The 23,726-nt window shown below is 46.0% G+C and overlaps 3 protein-coding genes across 6 annotated transcripts in view; 2 read left to right on the top strand and 1 right to left on the bottom strand.

The window, feature by feature from the left end:
* The window catches only part of ATP6V1A (ATPase H+ transporting V1 subunit A), a 30,770-nt gene extending 28,196 nt beyond the window's left edge, over window positions 1–2,574 (top strand). The window contains exon 15 of one of the 2 annotated variants that reach the window (XM_035314650.1): window positions 319–2,574. In XM_035314650.1, the coding sequence (XP_035170541.1) occupies window positions 319–411 (93 nt within the window). In that variant the 3' untranslated portion in view covers window positions 412–2,574. The remainder of the gene's footprint in view (window positions 1–318) is intronic. The other variant, XM_035314644.1, reaches the window with a different exon arrangement.
* DUSP12 (dual specificity phosphatase 12) lies at window positions 2,547–6,764 on the bottom strand. 2 transcript variants are annotated; one of them, XM_035314655.1, is made up of 6 exons: window positions 6,463–6,764; window positions 6,256–6,369; window positions 6,056–6,174; window positions 4,945–5,041; window positions 4,117–4,303; window positions 2,547–3,538 (listed from the first exon to the last, which is right to left on the bottom strand). In XM_035314655.1, the coding sequence occupies exons 1-6, from the start codon at window positions 6,747–6,749 to the stop codon at window positions 3,377–3,379; spliced, it is 966 nt and encodes a 321-aa protein (XP_035170546.1). In that variant the 5' UTR covers window positions 6,750–6,764; the 3' UTR covers window positions 2,547–3,376. The 2 variants fall into 2 exon arrangements, with proteins under 2 accessions (XP_035170546.1, XP_035170554.1); XM_035314663.1 differs by having other exon boundaries at window positions 4,117–4,285.
* A 6,422-nt stretch (window positions 6,765–13,186) lies between these two features.
* Window positions 13,187–20,258, top strand: TENT5C (terminal nucleotidyltransferase 5C). Of its 2 annotated transcripts, none has more exons than XM_035314614.1 (2): window positions 13,187–13,243; window positions 15,418–20,258. In XM_035314614.1, the coding sequence occupies exon 2, from the start codon at window positions 15,444–15,446 to the stop codon at window positions 16,614–16,616; it is 1,173 nt and encodes a 390-aa protein (XP_035170505.1). In that variant the 5' UTR covers window positions 13,187–13,243; window positions 15,418–15,443; the 3' UTR covers window positions 16,617–20,258. The 2 variants fall into 2 exon arrangements, with proteins under 2 accessions (XP_035170505.1, XP_035170512.1); XM_035314621.1 differs by having other exon boundaries at window positions 13,205–13,248.
* The last annotated feature ends 3,468 nt before the right edge of the window (window positions 20,259–23,726 follow it).

The raw sequence follows: 23,726 nt of genomic DNA, 5'->3' as shown, positions 1-23,726 counted from the left end.
ATGCTAAGTGTTATTGGATCCTCTCCAAATCAGTTGCTTTTCAGTAGGTAAAGTAAGTACTGCTCATGCAAATAATTCTCTGTTCAGTATCCACTCTGCCTGCTCGCTGAGTGTGGAAAGTAGATGAGATTTAAATCTCGTGGCTGTTGCTGAGACAAAGGACAGACAGAAAGCAGACACGGAGCTATAAATGCCTGTTCTGTAGTTAGCAGGTGTTAATGCAGAGGTCAAGAAACTATAGCACTGGCAAAGCAGGGTTGTTTTGAGTACCGGAGGCTTTTCAAGACTGATCTGTTCATCCACTGTGTTGTTTTCCAGGACCCTGTCAAAGATGGTGAAGCAAAAATCAAGGCAGACTATGCTCAACTGTTTGAGGATATGCAGAATGCGTTTCGCAGTCTGGAAGACTAGACTCAGCCTCTGTGACCACTCCGTTTTGTCCTCTGAATTCCTCATCTCAACTCCTCTGCTTCCCTACCTTACAAGAATGATGCAACAGTACTTGAGTTGATAAATAGCCCTATGTTTCCCTGTTCATCCTCAGTGTCTTTACAAAACATTCCTCTTAGTTTGTGTTCAGCATTGCTTTGTGTGTCTGAAATGGTGAGTGATGTGCGAATGGGCCTGGCTGAGTGAAGAAATGCTGTTGTACACTTCTAGGGCAGGAAAAATTTCACCTTGCCCTCTCCCAGCTCTCTTGGTAAGCAGTCTCTCGCCTTGGGACACAACCAACCGAGCTGCACTGGCAGAGGAGGTATAGATCTTAACGCAGTCATGTGGTACGGTCTGAGCTGGCAGTGGTAAGGGCATTTAGGTCTAGCACTTTGCTAAGTGACTATCATGAAACTCCCTATTCTTAAGCAGAATTTTTGACCATACTGTGATGACCAAAGTTCTTCACTACCCTGTCCTTTCTGCAACCTTCAGCTGAGCCTGTCAGTATTGAATTGTGGTAGTTCTTGCTCTCTCCAAGAAAGGACTGACTAGAAGATGAGCACGTATACGTAGCCAGTATGCTTTTGTACACTGGAGAAACAGAATTTTATTTTCCTACTTAATACAGATGGGACTGTTGGACTGAGTATCAGCTAAAGTCAAAGCCATAGGTGCTCGGTTTCCAGCAGATTTTTGCCTTCTTGCATCCCACTCACCCCATAAAATTTCACAACACTCAGCTGCTTTAGTTTGTGAAGCGTGTTACTGCTGCTTCGTACTACAGGCCGTAACAGGCTGTGGTGATTCCACGTGCGGACCAGGAATACAGTCCTTCCTAGGTGGTGCTCTCTACCAACACTTGCCTCCAGCGTAGTGTCCAGGTCATCTTTAGGAAAAGAAAAGCATGTGCTTAGCCTTCCTGCCCCACCTCTGCCTACTTGGCCTGTTTGGCAGTGGCACAGGTCCTCAGTTCTTGCGTAAAAATATTATATGATGTTAGACTTCTGGGGATAGGGGGTGAGGAGGAGGAAGGTCAGCAGTGCAAAGCCTATTTCCTTCTGCCTTCTTGATTATGATGCAAGAGAAACTGGTGACTTCTGCACTATGCTCTGGAAGCACAGTCTGTCAAGCAGCTGAAACTGCTGTCTTGGGCTTGCTTATTGGCAAAACTAGTTTGAGATGAGGAGTGAGCATAGAGCAGCCTTCCTGTCAAACTTCAAGTGCCAGCACTCCTATCATTGCTGCAGAGAGAAAGATGCTGTCATCCTCTCCAGTCTTTGAACTCTCACTTGTGTCAGATAGCATCCAACACTTTGTCATGCAACACTGTGCTCAGCTGGCATCTGCTGACTTGTGATGGTCATAAAACAGTAACTGTTGTGGATGACACTGGTAGTGGCATGGTTATGTAAGCGTTCATTCTGCACTGAAGTGTTTTTCCACCAGCTGCCAGCTTTGAATAGTAATGGTGCAAAGGGATCTTGGCGCTAAGGACCAAATGCTGCCACTTCCATTACGTATCAGCTCGCTGTTTGCCATGGAAAGCCCAGCTGAAACTTAAATGGATTTCCTATTTTTGGTTCTCCCAAAAGAAACTACTCCGACAGCTGATATTCTGGTAGCGAAGGGTTAGGTTTACAGTTCACTAAATAAACTTTCAGTGAATGCTGCTTATTTTAACAATGAGCATGTGTGAATGAATAGTCACCACTCAAGCTCTTGCTGGATTCCTTGTTGTTCATACCCTTCAGCACTGTACTATGTAGCATTTCATGCTAGAAAACAGATGTTCTTATCTCTTTAAATAGAGGATGTTATAAACTTTACAGAAGATGTCTAAAATAATGCAGTTCTAATATTTATTGTGCTGTACCTGGCCCTGACGTGTGACCAGTTCAAACAGTTTCATATATATTTTTGTCTTTTTTTTTGTTTTGTGTCTCAGTTTTCAGTGTTGAGATTCTGATGTTCACTGTGTACTGCAAGTCTTCCTCCACAGAGGTGGAAGGAATGAAAAGATGGGCAGAACCCAGCCACCTACTTTATCTTGTATATTTCATAATGTATGTCGCTGGAAATTGTGTAAAAAAAAAATTAAAAAATTGTTGAAGTCAATGAGAATAAAATGGATTTAATGTAGGCCTTACCTGTCCTATTTTCTGATATCAAACCAAAGCTGTGCCACGCTGGTGTTCACACCATACCATAAGCAAAGCTTACACCTTCCTTAAAATCTTACTTTATCATTCTGGGGTCTCTTTAAACTTAGAATAAACAACTTAGCAGGGACGCTTTACCTCCATTCCCCCGCTCCAGTACAGCTTACACAATCTCCTCAGACATTATCTGAGAAGCGTCATATTGAAGCATATGTGCTTTATTGTAACAGGAATATAGCTGTGATCTTGCTTTTCAGTGCTACTAGCTGCCACACGAGCTAATGCAACACCTTGTAATGGTGCCAGTGTTACGGCCCTTCGCTAAGCCTTGAAGGATCTCCCTGCCTCATACATCACGTTGTGTAATATTCCTCTTAAAATCTGAGATGCCTGTTTTAGGTAAATTGTTCTGAACTTCTGTATCAGATTAGTAGCACTATTATCCACACCCTTAAATTAAAGTGGTAACATTCTTTCTATATAAGGATTTGAGACCTTCTGTAAATAGTATATTCTCATTCACATGCGCATTTCTGTACATCTTTGACGCTGTGTAACACCTCTTTAAGGGACATGCTTTGCCTTTATATATATATATATATATACACACCCACACGCATATACATCATGTATTAGAGATACTGAAAGTGAGAATGGAGGAGGTGTTCAAGTAATTCCATTGTATTACAAAGGGGGTGGGAGTCATAACCTCAGCTCTGGCAATCGTAGGCTGCCCAGCATTTCTCTGGTTGTTTGGAAGTCCATCAAGAGGCGCGCTGAGTTCAGGTTTTGGCAGTGAGGAGGTTACCGACTGGCAGCGTTCTCACTTCATCCACTCGGCTCTTGTGAATCTGGAAGGCAGGAGTCACCCAGCGGCCACAAGAGCACTGCTCACCCCGCCAGCTAAAGGAACCCAGCTTAGACGTGCATTTGGGACACAGAAGCTGCAGGAAAAACAAATGCCCCGTTACAAGCTGCATTCAGATGTAATTCTATGTGAAATGTAATTCTGTGGTACATTAAGTTATGGCAACCTGCAGTAAGCCAGCTCATTCCCTGTATCATTTCACAGAAAAACAGGCCAAGAAGAAAGCTAAATAGGCTGGTGCTTGCCATGCCCTAGGGTGTAGGAGACAGCTGTGCTGGCAGAAGGGATGGCGTGGAAATGCAGCTAGTCTGACCTGATGTGGTTCCAGGAGTTATGCCAGCCTCTTGGACATCAGAAAGCCTCAGTCAGCCTGAGACCACAGCAGGTTTTGTAAGTCTCACAAACCCATTCTCATACTAAAAGCAAGCACCAGAATACTCTTGTCCAACACCCTTGCTAGTGCCCTGAGGCCAACAAGATCTCTAGCTCATTTCCTTATAAAAGGGTATTTCACCTTTGAGAATGTCTGCAATCTGCAAAATTGATGCAGTAAAGGCTGAGACACCTAGGACAGTGTGTGGGAACCTTCACATGAGGGAATAGCAAGTTTGTTTTGTCTTGGCAAAATAGAATAAAAAAATAAAACACATTCACCTGTCCTTCCATTACCCCCAGTAACGCTGGCTCCATCCACTGCACGGGCTCAATGAAATAAGAGGTACACTTATCGGGACCACCGCCACAAAGCTGTGCAGACTCTGTTATTCTCTTGTGAACGAAGGCTGTTGGTCCATCTCCTTCCACATGGGACAAAATGCTGGAACTACGGAATAGAGAGCGCCTGTCCTCCAGGACAAAGCGGGGGGCGGGAGCAAGAAAAAGTAAAATGCTTGTTTTTACTGGGGAAACTTACAGACAACGGAGCACAGGGACACAAACCTTCGGACAGTATGTAAACAGGATTACATAGCCTACATTCTTTTCATTTAGTCTAAAAAGTCAGCAGGTACTGTCTCTGCTTAGGTCTGCTTCTTAGCAAAACTTAGGATTTGTGTAGTTTTCAGCTATATGCTGTTTCCTATGTAGATGTGTTTTAAAACAGTTCCCATCTACTGAAATTCAAAATCTAAGCTCATATGCTTGAAAACAATCTACATCTAAGAAGCAGCAGGACTTTGTATTTTACTTTATAATCCATAAAATGTAGTTAAAATGGAGTCAAGCTTTTTTCTGGAGAAAACAATTTTCAAAAACAAACTAGAAATTACAGTTTCAGAGCAAGCGATTTCACAAAGCCAAGCAGAATTATACCTTCCCGTACAGTTTACTCTGTTTGTTTAATTTCTGTGGCTATATGGAAGTTTACACCAGATCTTATCCCCGTTCTAACAATAACGACATACCCACTGACTTACACAGGCTATTTGCCTCTTGAGAACATTTCAAAATGCTATGTTGTGGGAAATATGAATGGTTCAATACCTGCATTTCCTGCACCTGTAGAGAACCTCTGTGTTCGGCATTTGGCACATATTGGTTGGATCAACAGCAAAGACCTCTCGAGGTAAGTCTTGAAGTTCTGCAGAGCAGACAATATTAAGTTGCGAAACAGATCAATAAAGCCATGATACATTACAGCGGGATAAGAGAGCACCGTGCCTCTGCCCTAGTCACCATATGTAAAAGCTACTTTCTTCACATTAATTCATTCACTCACCCATTCCATTAGGTAAGTTCAAACTAAAACAGCCTCATCCCACCACACGTAAGATTGGGATTCACTTAGCACAGCGAAACGGTGTGCAGAATTTGGCCTTAACAAAGGTAAAATAGTTGCCTTTGCTCTGTGTTCTCACTTAGGAAATAAAAACATAGGAGGAATTGTTAGAGAACAGTTCATCACAGATTTGTTTCTCAGACACGCCCCAAATACCGTTTTGTCCCACTGCTGAGCTAGAACTGTGTAGAGACAATATGTGATGTGAACGTTTGTCTGGCCAGCTCAAGGCCCAGCTACTTTGAGGGCAGTACTCATCGTCAACAAACATTGAGCTCAATGTGTGAAGTGGCATCACTCTGAGATGCTTCTGTGTGCATTTAAGAATAGATGGATGGATGCATCATGCTCATCCCACCTGAGATGTCTAGCTATGGAAGGACATCCACTGGTTTGCTCTCTGTGAAGAGAGACATCAAATAGGCTCTGCAATTAGTGTTTGTTTTTTTTTAATAATCTCTGAATTATGTCCCACCACCATAGTCATATCCTGCCCTCCTACAGCACACGAGACACAAGACATCTCCTTGATGCACAGCTAGTTCAAGACTATCACAAACCACAGCAGCACAGGTCAGAAACCACAGATGGGGGCACATGACAAAAAAACGCTAACAACGATAACTTAAAGTAACCACACATCAGAAAGATCCACCTGGATGCCTGGTGCTGTTCACTGCGCAAAAAAACCGTGCGACTGCCCTTGATGCTGTGATCACCCAGGTCTTTGGGAGACCACAGAGGCAAGTTTCACCTCCAGCTCGAGTGCCACCGACAGGGGCAGCGCTCCCACAGCCCCCCCGGCTTCCCACTCACCGGGGTACCTCTCCCTGAGCATCTGCAGGCGGTACCGCTTGTACAGGGCGCTGCCGCTGTCCACCGTGCAGCCCATGGCCTCGTACAGCTTCAGCTGCCCCTGGAAGCCCGGGTTCACCCTGCGGTGAGAGAGAGGGGCGCGGGCTGAGGCCGGGCGGGGGGCAGCGCCCCTCCCTCCGCCCTTATGCCCGGGCACTCACTCGGCATCGGGCTTGGCGGCCCTGACGGCGGCGTAGGCCTCCTCCCAGCCGAGCCCCTGCGTCTTCATGAGGTAGGCGGTCACCACGGCCACGCTGCGGCTCACCCCGGCCTGGCTGAAAGGGAAGGCGCGGGACGAGGCGAGGCCGGCCCTCGGCGCCGCCCGGGGTTGCCAGCCCCGCCGCCGAGCCCCCGGCCCCGGCCCTCACCAGCGGACGAGGGCGGCCCCGCCGCCCGCCCGCGCCGCGCCGATGAAGGCGGCGCACTCGTCCAGGCGGCTCAGCAGGTCGGCGCCGGGCTCGTCCCGCGCACGGACGTGCAGGCTCCGCACCCCCGGCACCGCCGGCGACTCCTCCGCGTCCACCGTGAGCACCGCCACCACCCCCGCGGCCGCCAGCGACGCCGGGGACGAGCACGACTCCGCGCCGCCTACATAGAGCCCCGCCGACACCGGCACCATGCCGCCAACACCAGGCTCCGCCGTAGCGCCCGCCATGGCCGCGGCCCGGCGCCGCCCACAAGATGGCGGCACCCGCCGGCGGCCGCCCACAAAATGGCGGAGTGGGGTGGGATGGAGCCGGCGCGGCTGTGTGAGGGGCGGCTGGCGGAGGTCTGTGGCCGCGGCGCGCTTCGGTGTTCAGCTGCGGTTCTTTCTGCTGTGGTGGTAGCGTAAATGGTCTCTGTGTGCCTAGGATGGTTTCTCATAAAGAAGGCACGCACAGAGCTTGGTAAAGGTTTTCCACAGGTAGCGTTTTCCTTTTCTGCCCAAAGAGGTTTTGTCACAGAGTGGCATTGGGAAGCACAGGAAGCAGTCTTAGTCTTTCTCCTTCTCCCTCTTGAAACCTGCATTTATAAGAAGCTGTAAGGGGAGAAGTAGTAAATGGCACATGTTCAGTGCTGCCAGCCCTTCGCGTACTATGATGAGGCTGTGAACATTTCAGCTCTTCCAGTTACAGAGAAAGCCATGAGAGCATCAAGTATTGTGGTCTTAGAAATACTCAGAAATCAGGCATCGTTAATAAAACTCCTGATACATTGCTGAAACAACAGGGTCTGAGTGAACAAATGGATTAAATGTGAGATCAGTCACTGCAGGAAAACCTAGTACCTATGCTTTTTAAGATTTCTGCTATCCTACCTCAGAGTTGTCCTGTGATGTAAACATTACATTCAGTGAGGAAAGGAGGCCTGGAGGAGTATTTATCTAGGAAGCCTCTGGAACCAACGCTGGTATGCAGGTTTGTGTTTGTGAATTGCTGGGTTGGAGATTAAAACAAACTGTAGGGCTGTGAGGGCCCTTCGTTCCCTGTGTGTTACCTTCGTAGGACACTCACAACAATCAGGCTTCTTTATCTGAGCTGAGTTTTTCCACGTGAAATCAGCCACACAGAAAATCTGCTGGGGAACAAAATCAGTTCACTTGTAAGATGTTACACAATCACATCCACATAAGCAGGAGTAAAATTAACTTGCAGAATAAAGCTAACAGCAGTTAGCTTTAACTCTTTCTAGACTGAGGCTTCTCATTCGGGACTCAAACTATAAGCACCTTTTTACAGTCATAGATTTTGCATTCCTGTAAATGTTTTTGTTACACACCTTACGGACTGACTGTGCTTCTCACTGTAACCTAAAACTGAATCCAGACCAAGTAGTTCCTCACGGGCCTTGCGTAAAACCTCTGAGTAGCTTCTTTCTACTAAAAATCAAATGCCTGTCCCAGCTTGAAACCTGTCACACTCATCTGTTTTATGCTGGTTCTCATGCAACAAGTGGATTTTAAACTGCAAGAGCGTTCTAACTAACTCCAGATTTCTGTTCTGATCTCTTACTGTTAACCAGGCCATGACTTGCATTTGGTGCTGAAATCTGATACAGCGTAGACAGAGGCAACATCTCTTCCTTGAGTCCAAGATTTATTACAAGTTAAGCTATGGAAGATTATGGAGCAATGCAGAAATCTCAGTGCAGCTACTTTTTTCTGTCCTTCATAAGGTTCAGACCTGTTGTATGATGAAAGGAAATAGGGCACTCGCTTTTACTCCCATAGAGGAAGATGCCCCGTCTTAGCAGGACACCCGTGGAAAACATTACCATGCAACACATCTACAGCCTTAACCTTTCCTTATTTCAAAAGATCCCGATACTTTACTTCCTTCTCAAACTTTATTTGTCTAAAGTGATCTCTATCTAGCATGTAGCTGCAAGTTTTTCCCAGCATAGTCAGAAAGGCCCATATACTGCTTAACAAGTTTCTAAGCAGAAGTAAAATGTTGGATTTCATTACAAAGAGGTATGGTAATGCTGTCTTCCCAGAGTGGGATGTGTAACCTTATCCTACCTCCCCTGTATGAGATAAGAGAGCCTGAAAGCCCCGATTATCTGTCACTGGGAGGATTGTTCTTGCACAGCTCTGTATGAGACAGCTGTAGGCTGAACTGCTGCAAAAACGGTCTGCAGGGGCCCCTCAGATCATTGTAAGATGCCAGCTGGCTACAGAGGAGGTGAGGCTGGCAGTCACCTCAGACCTGATAGGGTGAGATTAAACCTGGTGGGAAGAGATATTGTTATCCCCATCCACCAAGAGAGGTGGATGGAGCTGGGGATTGCAGGAGCAGCTGTCACACTGCAGGACAGGCCACAGCAAAATACTGACAGATGCTACCCACCCACATGTTCTTCAAGGACTCCCTGACCCATGCCAGTGGGGAGCGCGCACTGGTTGTCAGCCTTGTGCTGGGACACAGCAGCTTACAGGGCTGTAGAGTTTCCCTGCACAGTGCTGGTGGCCCATGGAGCAGACCAAGATGTATCTGTACTCTAGGTCAGCCCAAAGGCTTCTCAGAGTGCATGGCAGCTTAAAGTTTGCTGTCAACCTGCCTCATCTCCCATGCTTGTGCTGGTGCCCATGTGATTGCATGGTGGCCCTGTTAGAGGGCTAGTCCAGCTGAATTTGACCTCTTCGGCTGGATCAGTTTTCAGCTGGGTCAGTTCCCTGAGCTGCCTCACTGCCTGGTGGCATAAACCTGACCTCCGAGCATGGGTTAGGAGAGTCTTTGGTAGCTCTAATTTAGATTATTTTAAACTACATAACTACATTATGTATGCAAAACCTCATTTTCCAGCTACCGTTGCCACCAGCTAGAAGAAAAGGACTTGTTGGAAAAAAAAATCATAAAGAATTCAGGCAACTTTTCAATAAAAGCCCCTATCATCTAGCATGGAAAAAGAAAAGCATACTGAAAATAAAGATAGGTGAAAATTAAAACCAGATCAAACTCTGTGGACCTTTATTTGCAGAAGTAACTAACAGTTGCAACAAACTACTATGGCAAAACGCTGGATTATCCAACTCTTGAGTGATTTGAATAAAACCTGCAGGCAAGTACGTCTTACTGAAGGGGCTGTGAGTTTATGTCAGTATTGCATGAGTACTAAGAGATAATCATGTCTGTTAGCCTTCATATTGTGGGGGTGACCAGTAGCATTTGTTTTTACATTGACAGAAGCAACAGACTGAGCTCACATGCAGAAGACCGATGCCTGTGGGGTTGGTACAGGTGTGGTGTGACCGCTACACTCCTGTACATCAGCTCCCAGAGCCATGGATGATGAGGGAATGTGAAAAAGCTGTAATTTCAAAGTGAAAACCTGTGGTGAGGGAAAGTACAAAATTCGTGTGCAAGAGCTTCACACAACTGAGGCTGCTCTCCCCAAACAGCTTCACTGTTTCTGTGAACTCCCCTTTATTGTGTCTGCCACCTGCAGCTTGAGCATATGGTGATGTATCCTGAATTTGCTCACAACTCCCAAAATAGAGTAAATATTTTTTTCAGTTTGATTTGCAAACACCCCCCCCCCTTTGTCCTCCCCCTCTTCAGCTTTTGTCTTCTCCTACGCCACCGAAATTTTTAACGTTTCGTTCTCCCCCGGGTTCTGGGAAACCGTGTGACTAATTAAGTTGCTGGGGCAAGCTCAGGTGCAAGGAAAAACAACTCAGATGACGGACCACTGCCCACTCGCTCCAGCAAGTGCATTCCATCTCAGCATGCGTCGCGAGGGAGGGCTGACATGGGAGAAATCTCAACGCTGCTCATTCGTAATGGGAAAGAAAGCGCTGGGCTTCCCACTGCAGAGCCTCGCAACCGGATCAGCAAAACTGTGTCTACTGCAGAAGCAAAAATGCTGGGGACTCAAACTGAGGCACAACTGTCTCTGCCCAACCAGAAGTATGTGGCCAGTGTACTTTGTCACCCATGCTTAAAAGTATCTCTGTCTGTTCAGTATTTTAAGCAGATTTTTGAGTATATGCAAGATAGTTCATGAGAAGAGTCCACGGATAGCACACAGCAAAGCTGTGTGTGGAAGGGCCAATAGATGGGGGCATCTTAAGACATTTGTGAGAGACAATGACTGGGTTTCTGTGTCCTCCTCAGGTCTCAATGTAGCAGGGACTTGAAGGTGATGCTTTGCATGGGTCCTGCTGGTGAAGCACCCCGGTGGCTTTTCTTGCCTCTTGGAGAAGTGCCTCTCAGCTTTTGCTGAGCTCAGGAACCTGGTGGGAGCTAGAGAGCCCTACGCAGTAGCATCTCATCCCGTGGGCAACCTTTCAGCTGTTGCTGTGCTTTTAGTGGCAAATTTAACCTCAGATCTGTGAAAGACTACTCCTTCCCAGCATTAAACCCCGTGGGTCTATACAGAACTTTACATGTCTATTTTTATTCATCAGGAGGAAAGATTGCTGCGTCTCCCCACAGGAAACCTCAAAGACTTGTAAAGGCAGCTACTAACAGACAGAGGAGCTCACTCCTGATAACTCTCAAGGAGGATTTCACAATAACCCCACGAGAGTGGGATGTTTTTACCTGTCTCCCTGTTCTCAGTATCTGCAGACATGCAGTTACCCCACATGTCAAACAAAAGGGAACGTTTTCCAACTGCAGATTTGATGCTCAATTACAGAATAGAGCATGACAGCTTTTACTAGTGTGTATTAATAACCCTACTTCACTTTATGGCTTTAACAGTTGCAGCTGGCAAGATTTATAGTGACACATTACGTTCGGCAATGCATCACGAAGGGAAACTAATCTGACAGTGCCAGGTCACTGAGCTGACTTACAAGTTTTTAAGTGCATTTCATCTGCCAAATTTGCTGCCCTATTTACTGGATTAAAATGAACAAGTTGCTCTGTGTTTATAAAACTTCATACTTACCTCTGGTTTGGCGGTTTCCAGACTTTTTTTTTTTTTTTTTCCTCTGTTACAGTAATGTCCCAGCACCCATTCGGTCTTTCTTCCTTCCCCATCCTCTCTGAAAACCCTTTGAAATGGTTCCCACAGAGTGTGTCCCAAAGGGGAACCCACCTCAGGGAAGCTACGGACGAGTGAGCGTAGCTGTGGGGAGGCGTTGGGGTTGCGGGCAGAGATGAGGGACAAGGGCAGGAGGGTGATTGTCCAGGAGCAGAGGGAGATGGTGCCTCTCAGCAGGAATCTGTCCCTCCCCCCGGTTGTTCTCGAAGAAAGGAGGGTTTGCTGAGGCTGGGATTGTCTCCTGTCACTTCTCCCTAGGCTTGGTGTTAGAGCTGACAGTGGGAAAGCCAGTCCTGCCTAAATGTCAGGCATTACGGCTGTGCTCTGGGACGGGGTCAGAACCCCCTCAGCAGCCACAGCACTCGTGCGATAGCCCGTGGTTTTTAATCTGTTGTCTCGCCACTGGGCTGTGCGTTCCTGTTTTCCGTCCTGACGGCACAGTAATCCACCGCACAGATGCAGATGGATAACAGAAGGCTGGTTCCTGCCAGGGGTAAATGGGCTCGCTCCCCTAGACGTCCATTACTCAAAGATGCATTCCTCGCTCCTCCTGCAACCTACACAAGTCTGGCCCAGCAGATTTTAAACAGCGTTTCAAAATCCAGTCCCTCCGGCCTTCCTGTGGGATCAATGGATAGCGACTGACAAGAGCAAGCATATTGTCAGGAGGTTTAAATTCACTACAGAGAGCTCTGCACTTCCACTGAAGCATACTCAATGCCTAAGACGTGGTTGAGATACGCCTTTGTTTTTACATTTTTGTGAAACAAGAACTTTGAAACAAATGAAGTACGAACCTTTTATCAGTATTTTAACATCTGTAATATCATCGTGCTACAAGTGTCTTTGCCTTTATTGATGTCAAATAAATATTACAAACAATATTTTTTCAACATGTAATTGCTGTTTGTCCAAGAGGGAACAGAAAATACACCATCCAAAATAGACAATGGCATTTGAGGCAGAAGTACTGCTGAAAACATCTTTTTAAAAGGGGAGACCATTCAGTATTTTAACCTCCAAGTGAGACACTTCCTTACCGGTGGTTATGCCTCCGTCATTTCTGCTATTACTCCTTTTTGAGTTCCCTATTTCTCTTTCTTGTTTCAGAAGCACAGGGGAAAAAAAAAAAAAAAAACGTTGAAAAAGAAACACCCCAGATCCCTTTTCTCCTCTTTTGCCCAAATATTGAGGGTTTCCAGCAGCAAGTGCACTTTTTGTTCCCTAACTCCCGACCGTGCTTTCCCGTCGCTTTCCCTCCCGTGTGCGGGCAGTCGGCTGTACACCAAACCCCGTGAACCCACCCGGTGCTGGAAAACCTCCCCATCATCGGCCTTCAAAGCGATTAAACCATCGCCCCGCGGCTCCCCTCACGCCGGGGGCTCGCTCCTCGCCCTGCCCGTGCCGGGGGCGGCGTTTGCCCCGGGGATTCTCCTCAGGACAACCGCTGGGGCTTTGGGCTCCCCGTGCCTGGGGCAGCCGGTCCCCCGGTCCTCGGGCTCGGCACCGTGTCCGTGTGTCCGCCCGTGTGTCCGTGTGAAGGGAAGCCGTCGTGCCGCCCCTCAGGGCGGAGGAGGAGCGGAGGCGGGGCGGCGGCGCGGCCATAAAGGGCGGGCGAAGGGGGCAGGGAGGCGTGCGCGGGAGCGGGGCCGGGCGGCGCGGCGGGGCCGGGCTGAGGTGAGCGGCGCCGGGACGGGGCCGGAGGAGCGCGGAGCTCCTCGCTGCGGCCGCCGGGCGAGGCTGTGCGAGCCTCTGGGGCAGGCGTGTTCATTATTCCCTTGGTAATAAGGGCTCGGGGAGCGCAGCCGGTGGCGGGGCTGCAGGCAGTCGCTCGCTCCTGCTGTCAGTAACTTAAATCTCGCAGGGCAGGCAAAGCATGCGAGCGATTTCGGAGTGAGAGGTTTCCTAGGCTGGCAGCCCGATAATTAAATCCTCCCCTGAACAGGGGAGGTGAAATACTTCATCTTCCCCAGCAGGTGCTGGCAAGGACAGCAATGCACGCTATGGCCCTGCACAAAAACGCTGAAGCAGAACCAAGCGCGGGCGGTGGGGTGGAAAGCTCTGCTGGAGAAGTCCTCTCCGGTTGCTTGGTGTGCTGTGTGCCTTGCCTTAGCTGCTGAGGAGCCCACAGATGGAAAGGAGGAGCCTGCGCACTTGCAGCGTGAGCCAGAAGTCATGAGAGACTCCCGTGTTGTGTAGCAATCAGAAGGTTTTGGTGAAGGTAGTGTTGTAAGGTGAAAGTGTACTTTGATATGCCTGAAGTCCCTGAGGGCAACTCCTGTCAGCCTTGATGCCTCTGGGGTTATGCTGTGTTGGAGCCTTAAGGACTGAGTTTTGAAGAAACCCTGGCTTTGTCCTGGACTAATTATTTTATGAATCACAAGTTTGTTTCATGGCTACTGAAGCTGATATGATATGCAGCCGCTTATGCCCAAGGACAGAAACTGCTTCCCCCGGAGCACTTTTACGTTGCTGTTTGTCTGCTTTAGGATTTGACAATCTGTCTTAAGAGGTGACAGATCAAGTGAGCTTCCTGGAAGTTAAAAGCTGGAGGGTGACAAGCAAGAGATAACAGTAGCTGCTGCTTGAATCTCGCTTAAAGGGTTCCGTACGCAGTGCTGATTCATGTTGGGAAGCAGTATGGTTGTTTTTTAAACAGCTCCTGGTAGGCAAGAGTTAACTACGCCAAGTCTGAGTAGTCTGACCTTGGCAGCTGCCAGTGCAGCCTTCACAAGCACTTGGGGCAGATGAAGGTGAGACCTCAGTCTGTAGCTGTCAGGGAGCACCTGGCCGCTATAGAAACCTGCAATACTTAAAACAGGAAAGTGTATTCATACCAGCTGGAATTGCATGACTGCAAAGTATACATAAGTACTGACATTCTTCAAAACAAGCCACTGAAGTACAAGAGAATATCTGTTCAACCATTACAAGAGCTGTGACAGCACTCCTGAAAATGCTAAAGCTTGGACTAGGCTGTGACAAAACCTGGTCATTGAGGTTCTCGAGTCCTTAGTGTAACGCTGACATGTGTGCCTTAATTCCATCTGAATATATGCCGGCTCTTACAAGCTTGTTTTCCCTCCACAAATGAGTAAAAGGTCAGGGAAAGTAGGAATATTGCCCAAAATGTAATTTGATTATGTAGTGTATCTGAAAGAGAATTGCTTGCAGACTGGAATGCAAACTTAAAAGTTCAGTTATCTGGCTTTATAGCTGAAATCCTGTCCAAGATGCTTAAGTTCGATAGTTTTTGCAGGAGCAAGGTGGACCTGTCCATTAGCCTGTAAGGAGGGAGATACTGGATGGCTAAGAAAGCAAAAAACTTCTATGAAAAAGCAATCTTGTGTCTCAGGCATAGCTGGAGTGCTTTCAGTGGGTTAGATCTGTAAGCCCTGGAATGAAAACACCTGAGTGTTTTCCACTGTTGTGTTAGTTGGAGAAAGGTTTGAGCTTTACCTATAATGAAACAAGTTCAAGGTTAGCTTTTGAAAGTGTTCTGTGCTTATGGTTCTCACTGGCTTCAGCTGGTGCTGCAGATCTTGGAAACCTGGGCAAAGCTCATCTGTATTATTCATTGAGAATTTCCCTTTGAAATTAACTGCTGTGTTGCAGTACTTAACTCTGCATCACCAAGAAGGATAACAGACAACTAAATTTTCTGCCTGAACAAGTAGGGAAATAGAGCATCATTTCAGGTGAAAGGCTTGCTGATAATCATTAGTCTGTAGAGTTATTTCTCTTTAGGTTCTATATGTAGACAGCAAGCAGAGTATAGGATGTGTATTTAGGAAGTGCAGACCGAAAGTTTAACTTACGTTGTTTTTTTTTCCTCCTCCACCTCCTTACAGTTTCTTTGGAGAAGAAAAACCTTAACATGGCAAGCAAAGGAAGTAACACAGACTGCATGTCATGCAGTGTACTGAACTGGGAGCAGGTCAGCCGTCTGCATGAGGTTCTTACAGAGGTGGTCCCGATCCATGGACGAGGTAACTTCCCGACGCTGAAGATAACTCTGAAGGACATTGTTCAGACTGTTCGGAGTAGGCTGAATGAAGCAGGCATTGCAGTACATGATGTCCGTCTGAATGGCTCTGCAGCTGGCCACGTCCTGGTCAAGGATAATGGTCTGGGATGCAAAGACCTGGATCTCATTTTTCAAGTTTCTCTTCCAAGTGAGGCAGAGTTTCAGTTAGTTCGAGATGTGGTGTTGCGCTCCCTCTTGAATTTCTTACCAGAAGGAGTAAGCAAGCTAAAAATCAGTCCAGTAACACTGAAGGAAGCCTACATCCAGAAGCTAGTTAAAGTGTCCACAGAATCGGACCGTTGGAGCTTGATATCACTTTCCAACAAACATGGTAGGAATGTGGAGCTGAAATTTGTAGACTGTATAAGACGACAGTTTGAGTTCAGTGTGGACTCTTTCCAAATCATACTGGATTCCCTGCTTTTCTACTATGACTACTCAGAAAACCCCATGTCAGAGCACTTCCATCCAACTGTGATTGGGGAGAGTATGTATGGAGACTTCGAAGCAGCTTTTGATCACCTCCAGAACAAGCTGATAGCTACCAAAAATCCTGAAGAGATCCGAGGTGGTGGGCTTCTGAAGTATAGTAACCTCTTAGTGCGAGACTTCAGGCCCATGGATAAGGATGAGATCAAAACACTGGAGCGCTACATGTGCTCCCGTTTCTTCATAGACTTCCCAGACATCCTGGATCAGCAACGCAAACTAGAGACCTACCTCCAGAACCACTTCTCCAAGGAAGAGAGGAGCAAATATGACTACCTCATGATTCTGCGCAGGGTGGTGAATGAGAGCACAGTGTGTCTCATGGGGCATGAGCGAAGACAGACTCTCAACTTGATTTCTCTGCTGGCGCTCAGGGTACTGGCAGAACAGAACATCATCCCTAATGCCACTACTGTTACCTGTTATTACCAGCCAGCACCTTATGTCAGTGATGTGAACTTCAGCAACTACTACCTTGCGAATGCTCCCGTGCCATATAGCCAGTCCTACCCGACTTGGTTGCCTTGCAATTGATCGTTTCACTCCAGCGTTCCTGAGTGGAGGCTACTGAAAGCCAAGTTGCCAAGTGTGTATATATACAAGTAATGACTGCCGGTTGGAGGCTTTCTAATAAGTATGACTGTGTTGGACTATCCATTGCCTGGTGTGTGGTAGGAACACACAGCCAGGTGATGTGTGAAGAACCTTTTCAGTATATCTCTACAAATGCCAAGAAGCCTTATTACCTCCTCACTGGGAGAAGAGAACCAGCAGCCAAATGATAGAGGAATAGTTGCAAAACTAGGTACCAGTCTTGGAAATGGCTGTTAACATGTCATCTAAGTTGAGTATTCAGTGAACTGGGTTAGTTAATAGAGTGAAGACTGGAAAATGTCTTGTGCAGAGCAGAAGTCGATCCAAAACTCTGCTTTCTATTGCCTAATCTCATTACTTTATACTTCCTCAGTTCAATTTTTAGTCAGCTTTCTATTGAACTAATTGTGCAAGAGTGGGCTTGTGTCATGCTTGGGCTGCTTCTACTTTCTGGCTGTGTAGAACTGATAATGGTATGTATATTGTCCCTCTTGTAGAGGGCCTAAAGGTTGTTTCCTGTAGTACATGGGCGTATGTGGTCCTGCCTCAAGTTCAAGATAACATCTTGGAAGTTGAAGATGAATTAGTAGATCTGTCTCTAAAGCATGAGCCGGCTAAACTTTTCTTGAGTACAAAAAGGGATGGAAGGTGGCTTGTCTAAATATGCACTAAAACCTGATTGATTTAAAAAATTACTAAGTCTGTGGAATAAGGCATTAAAACCTTAAATTGGAACTGCTGTTTGAATGGTTAAGATAGGAAAATACTATTAAGTATAGGCTTAAGGTAAAGTCTTTGTATCTTTCAAATCAGTTATTGGCACAGTTGGAAAGTAGCACAGCTCTTACACTGAAGTGTGACTTAACTTTATTCCTCATGGGTCCACAGCAGGCAAAAAAGAAAAGAAAAAACCAAACCACTAACTTGTAGTCTGATGTGCACGTATGCCACGGTATAAATTCCTTAAGTGCCTCCTAAGGAAAATTTTTTTTTTTCTTGTACAAATTCAGGAGGTCCTGAAGGCTTGCCTTTCTGTCTCTTCTTAAGGGTTAAGCTTACTGGTTTATCACTATCACTTGGGCACTGTATGAGGTAGTATTTTGGGAGGTTAAAGTCAAGATCTTTGTCTTTAGCAGTCTAAACCTTCACTTCATGTATATAAACCCTAAGCAGAGCTTTCCACGGAGGCTGTGTGTGGTGAAAGTCTACCCCTATTTTCAGAATAGCCTCTGAAGGAGTGTGTACTCCCTTGGAGGCTGACCTTCTTAAAGGGTATGTGCTGAACTTGCTGCTTTGATGCTCCTGTGCTTTATAAGGATGGTTGAGTTCCACAGTTCTGTATGCAGCAGTACTAGAAACTGACTGGTACACTGACTGGAAGACTTTTTCACTGAACTGCAATAATAAATTACATACAGCAAATATTCTGGAGGTTCCTTTGCTTAACCAGAGAAGTACTAGAAACAGCAAGAGGTACGGACCTAGAAAGGCAAATTGTTGAGATACTTAATACGTACCGGTGCAACGTTTAAGGATACTTGATTGCTAACCCTTCTTTGGCTTCACAAGCTCACACAGACAGCTAGAAGTCAAAGTGCTGGATCAAACAAAAGATTCATGTGTAGAAGGTAAAGCAGAAAGCAGATGAAACACCTATAGCTGTTGATAGGGGTAGAAAACAGTAGCAGTGCAGCTCTTACCTGGCAGTGGAAAAACTGCCTATTCTTGGTAGGACCAAAGAATTCTAGCTATGAAAAGTGGGAGAATTTGCAACATAACTGATTCATGAAGACCACATTAGTACAGCAGCAGAGCTACTGTTTCCTTCATTTAGCTTAGGAAGGCAGGGAGGGATACAACTGAGAAAGCAGGCTGTAGCCAGGCATGCTTTAGGTTAATTTCTTGAACAGTCTTGTAAGCATCTTCAGTAGCAAATAGACAGTTTGGTGGCTTTTTTATTATTGAAGGCTCTTGAATAGTCTGCCAAAGTAGTTGAATTTAAAAGTAAACCCATTCTTTTGTATAAACTGTGGCTTGGACATGGAGCAGGATACAGGCAAATCATCTCTCACCCAAGACACTAGTTGGAAGGCTTTTTTACAAACTAATGAATTGCTGGTGTTGTCATGTGTGTCAAACTTAGAGCGAGCTTACTGCCAGAATGAGTAACTTCTGCATGAGGAGCAATACTTGGACCAGTACAGAGTATCACTAGAACAGAGGAAGTCTTTCTAAGGGTTTAATTGCTCTCATCAATTATATAGCTATGTCCACTGCAGAAGTAAACCAGTGCCTAGAGGGATGTGTTTGATTTTCATTTCAAAGAGCTTACACTCCTGTCTTACAGGATCTCATAGTTTAGGGAATCTCATGGCTGATCTTTAGGAATTTTCTGTGCATCAGCTCCTATGCATCCAGCCCATGCTCAGGAGGGAGTCCTCATCAGCTTGAAGCAAGCTGACTTATTCCTTACTAGTCTTTGAATACCTTGGCTGCTGTGCATCAGGCCAGATGTATCTAATTGAAAAGAAAGTGCTAGAAAGCTCTCCTGGATTTATGCTGGGACAGAGCTATGGAGAACTCAAGCTTCCTGCCAAAAGTATTTGTGCTTTTGCTAATGTAACTTGTAACAGAGGACTCTAAGGAAGCTTTTATGTTGAATGGCTGGTCTCTGAACAGCTGACATCCTTGGTTTAAGCTTTGCAGGACTGCTGTGTTCCCTGTCTGCATCTTAAATTGCTCTGGGATAATAAATAATTGATGCTTTTTAGTCTGGATGTTAAGGTCTTGAGTAGTTAAACTGTAGCCTGAAGTTGCACATTACCTACTGCATTGGCACTAATATGTAAGGGATTGCTGGGACGACGTGTGGTCTCCCTGCCTTCAGAACAAGCCTGGCTTGGCGGTCTAGGTGGAGCTGAAATACCGAATAGCTTTTCGTCGTGGTGCTGCCAGCAGTCTGCCCCTTTCTGATTTCAAGCTGTCCTGGCAGCCTGATGTCACAGGTAGCAGCAGCTTAATCTGGTGCGTGCTGGTTGGTTTGGGGTCAGGTTTATGGGGGCTCTGTAGCTGGGAGTAACGTGAGAATAAGTGCTAGGTTAAAGTAATGACCCTAGGCCAAGTTTAGGCTGCCTGCAAGATTCGGTCTCCCTTTAGTGCTAAATGATGTAAACCTGCACTCTGCTTCTGTATCAAGTGGAGGTTTGAGACAGGCAGCACACTTCAGGCTATTGCCTTAATGCATTCCCTCAAGGCAGCAGCATCAAAGCAAAGTTAGAGCGATACTGGACTGCAAGGCTTGTATCTGTGCATCATTCCTGAGGGCTAGGCTTCTAGGGAACTAGAAACGTGGTTTAAAATAGCTCTCTTCTTCCTGTGGCTTAAACTCTGCGGGGCTAAGTCAGTCTGAGGCTAAGCATCTGTTTTGAATATTTATCACTGAGTCCTCCTTTAACGTACAGTTTATCAATATTTTTGCCTCTTTGTAAGATAGATGAAGTCTTATATTTGATAAAGATGCTACCAAGGAGACCTACTGGTAGGGTGGGTTTCAGTCACTTCCCTGAAATCCCTATGCTGATCCAGTCGTCCTGAAAAGCTGTAAGGTAAAGCATGTCTTATGCTCCCCCAGCTCAAGACTTAACTGTTGCTGTGCTTGTCCGCAGCTTGTTGGGTTAGTCACTAAGCTGGAGGCTGCTTTTCAGTAACCACTTCTCAAAAGCTCTTCACCTTTTGCTTTAACGTGATTAATGTGAATATCTTGTCTATAAAGCAGAAGATAGTATTTATATCTAGTCCAAGTACCTGGAGATCTTATTGAGACTTAAAACCCCACATTTTTTTTTTGTGACTGAGTTGTAGAGTTAAGCATTGGGTATGTTTTCTGCCTAGATGCTGTGGGTTTCTGATTGTTACAATTACTGCAAACGTCTGTAGTGATCTCTGCTTATTGTGTGATTGGTTGGGGAAAGGCCTCTTGGAAAATAACTTGGGCGAATTGCTTCAATTCAGTGTACTGATAGAATCCGTCTGCTGTCCCTCTTACTAAACTTGTTGAATCAGAGAGCCATAATTGTTAGGCAAAGAAATAAGCAATAAGCTGGCCATCATCACTGGCAAATTGGTCTAATTTGGGCATTGGGAGAGCCAAATGGATAGTGACACTTGTAGCTTTTGCATCTGAGTCTTACTCAAACCATTGCTGCCAATGATTTGTTAAATATGGCAAAGTGTATTTCATATGCGCTCTTTAATTTCATTGAAACTTGTTATTAGGTGGGAGGCTGGGCTGTAGTTGTAGAAGCTTTAGTGGGAATGGTTGGAGCACTCCCAGTTTTTCTCCTTCATTGGAAGAGAAGGCCACTCACTGAAGGATCTGCATTGGGCTTGTCTGTCTTTCTTTCTGATTTAAACTTAACTTTTTGTTGAAATTTGAAGGCTTTTTTTTTCTATGTTTATTTCTCTTTTTTTTTTTTTTTTTTTACTATTAGAAGTCAGTTCTTGGAAAATCTCATGCTTGTTTGAAAAAGTGAGGGTTTTCCTGTAAGCTGGCAGAACAAGATACTAGGAGTACTTGGATTTGTGACGAGCCCAGATGTGAGATTGGTCACAATAACTCTGTCTACTGTTCTGCACTGTGGTGTTCACTTGTCACCCTTGGAAACTGGGTTTTGGACCTTAATGATTCTGCAATTCCTGTACAAATAAACTTATGCTAAACATTGCTTGCCTTGAGTTATTCTTGTACCTAAGCAGTGCTGACTGGAAGTCTTTGGAGCTTATTGAGTGGTGTGTGTAAATACACTGCGGAGGGGAAGAAATAGTGGTGGGGAACACAGTAATGTTTGGCTTTTAGATCTTCATCAAGGATTTTTATCACTGCTGTATAGATCTGCCTCTTAACCGCCTGAAGATGAGTCAGTTAAACGCGACAGGTGAGTGATTCATCTCTCACTTAGATTACAGTGGTGGCTTTTAAAGAAGCACCTGCCCTCTCCCACTGGTCTGAGACTGAAACGCGTGGAGGCACGTTCCTAGGCCTGTCAGCAGCAGCCCTCTGGGCTAGAGGCCGTGTGTCATCTGTGCTGTGCTTCAACTTAATGCTGCTCCAAGTCAGGGGCTCTGTACCTCAGTTTGAGTCAGGGAGGTGAGAAATGAAGTCAACAAGTAAATTTTAAGATATCTACAAGCTGAAAGTCTTTGTGCTTCCGCCGTGTCCTGAGTTTTGATGCTTCTGTATGGCACTGAAGTGCTAAAACTTAATGGTCAATGTAGGCTGAGCAGGTCAAGGCTAAATAAAAGCTAAGGATGTGTGGCAGTATATTTGCTGCTCTAGAATCAAAAATAAATGTACTATAAAAAGCATGCCTGCTTCTAATCCCTCCCAGAGCTCAGAGAAGCTCTACCCTCTGTTAGGTTACGCTAGAGGAAACTCCAGCCTTCAGGACCTTCCACTGCAGTGGAAACTTCTGCAGAGGCTGGCAGGAGCACTGTGAGATCTTACAAAGGCGGTCAGGAAGCCTGTGTAGACCCTTTTCAAGGTGTAGTTGCTTCCCTAGGGACTTAAAGGGAGAACTGATAATGCAGCTGTACAAAAGCTGCGTGACACAAACCATCTGTTTGTCACCTGAAACTCCCTTACCTCAACTCCTCAATTTATCTTGTCGTAAAAGTTTCAGAGTTATTTTGGGTAACATCCCTTAGGTTTCTAGAATACCAGGCAGGGTCAGACAGTGCGACAGCAAGATGGCCATGGTTAGACAAGTGGCCGTATGTGTGCTTTCAGTTCCATACGGAACTTCCAGCACGGTGAAAATTGTGAGTGTAAATGAAGAAGTGAACTGCTCTAATCTATCGCTGCTGCACGGTTAGTGAAAACAAGCAAGCGTCCTGTTTGGCGGTACTGCCAGAACCCAGCCTTATCCATGCTGTGCGAGATCAGCTCTGTTTTGTGACGGGGAGCAGGAGGCATGAGAGGACTGGTACTCCAAATTGTCACCGCTGTCCTGGCAGATGCAATTATTTCCTGCCTGCTTTCTGTGGTGGTGGCTCCTGTTGGCTTTAATATTTTGAAGTCAATGTTCGATGTGTCCTCATACAGACAGAGCAGATGCTTCTGTAGGAGAAACAGAGACTGTGTGCCTGCTTATTTTGAACATTGCTTACAACATATTTACTCTATTTAGTGCACTAATACAGTGAACGGGGGTAGTTGCTGTCTTCAGCAGTAAAATAGGGTTTGCATTTATCCAACCACTCAAACAGGAGATATATCAAAGGATGCAATACACCACTTGAGTGTGGGTGTTAGACATACCAGACATGTTTTGCTCTAGTAGCAGTGCTGTAATCTGTCGGGTTTGGTTCAGTGATAAAAAGATAAGCTCTGTATCCTATAGGCAAGACTGCCTAGCGAAGGGCGTAGTTAACCTCCCAAACCTTAGTAATTTTCCTAGTAGGAAGGAGTTGAGTCATCGTGCTGGAAAAACAGTCTTGCCAAGAACCATGTGCAAAGCAGCTGCTAGATCCGAAGCTGGTAGTTCACTTATGTAAATTAAGGAAAGCTCTACTATCTGCTGCAGCATTACCACATTTGCTCTCAGTTAGGGGGTTTGGTAAACCAGCAGGAACCAGTTGCTTAGGCTAGTTAATCCAGCAAAATGCTGTACTGAGTCTCCACGGCTGCTAAGTGGTGCAGGGGACACTGGGTGCCCATTCACTGCTATCCCCGAAACATGTTGGCTTTGTTCTCTTTCTGACTCATATGGTGCTTGGACAGCAAAACTGCTTCAGAAAATGGTGGAACCTACTGATTATACTGCTTGTATGTCAGGCAGAGGGAAAACTGTCTTCCTTACAAGAGAACGGTTGCAATGTGAGCCTTCTGCTTCGGTCGCTGCCTTCACACTGCAAGGCAAGTCTTCTGAGCATGTCGGATGTGAAACATGTGAATCACACCCACGAATCGGTCTCATTGTGGGCACTTCTCACTTCAGAATCAGCCTGCCACCTGCAGCAATTCCCTTCTCCACCCCCTATATATCTCTTATC

The sequence above is a fragment of the Oxyura jamaicensis genome, chromosome 1 (genome assembly GCF_011077185.1).
Source record: "Oxyura jamaicensis isolate SHBP4307 breed ruddy duck chromosome 1, BPBGC_Ojam_1.0, whole genome shotgun sequence".
Classification (NCBI taxonomy): Eukaryota; Metazoa; Chordata; class Aves; order Anseriformes; family Anatidae; genus Oxyura; species Oxyura jamaicensis.
Note: the sequence above shows the minus strand (reverse complement) of the source record. Positions and strands in the feature narration are given on the sequence as shown.

Bases quoted from the DNA above. Each gene is read 5' to 3' on its own strand.
- DUSP12 (XM_035314655.1), bottom strand. From the start codon at position 6,749: ATGGCGGGCGCTACGGCGGAGCCTGGTGTTGGCGGCATGGTGCCGGTG. The intron at 6,175-6,255 runs GTGAGTGCCCGG...CTCTCACCGCAG, and splicing joins GCCGCCAAGCCCGATGCCGA to GGTGAACCCGGGCTTCCAGG. The intron at 4,304-4,944 runs GTATTGAACCAT...CCTGGAGGACAG, and splicing joins TACAGGTGCAGGAAATGCAG to GCGCTCTCTATTCCGTAGTT.
- TENT5C (XM_035314614.1), top strand. From the start codon at position 15,444: ATGGCAAGCAAAGGAAGTAACACAGACTGCATGTCATGCAGTGTACTG.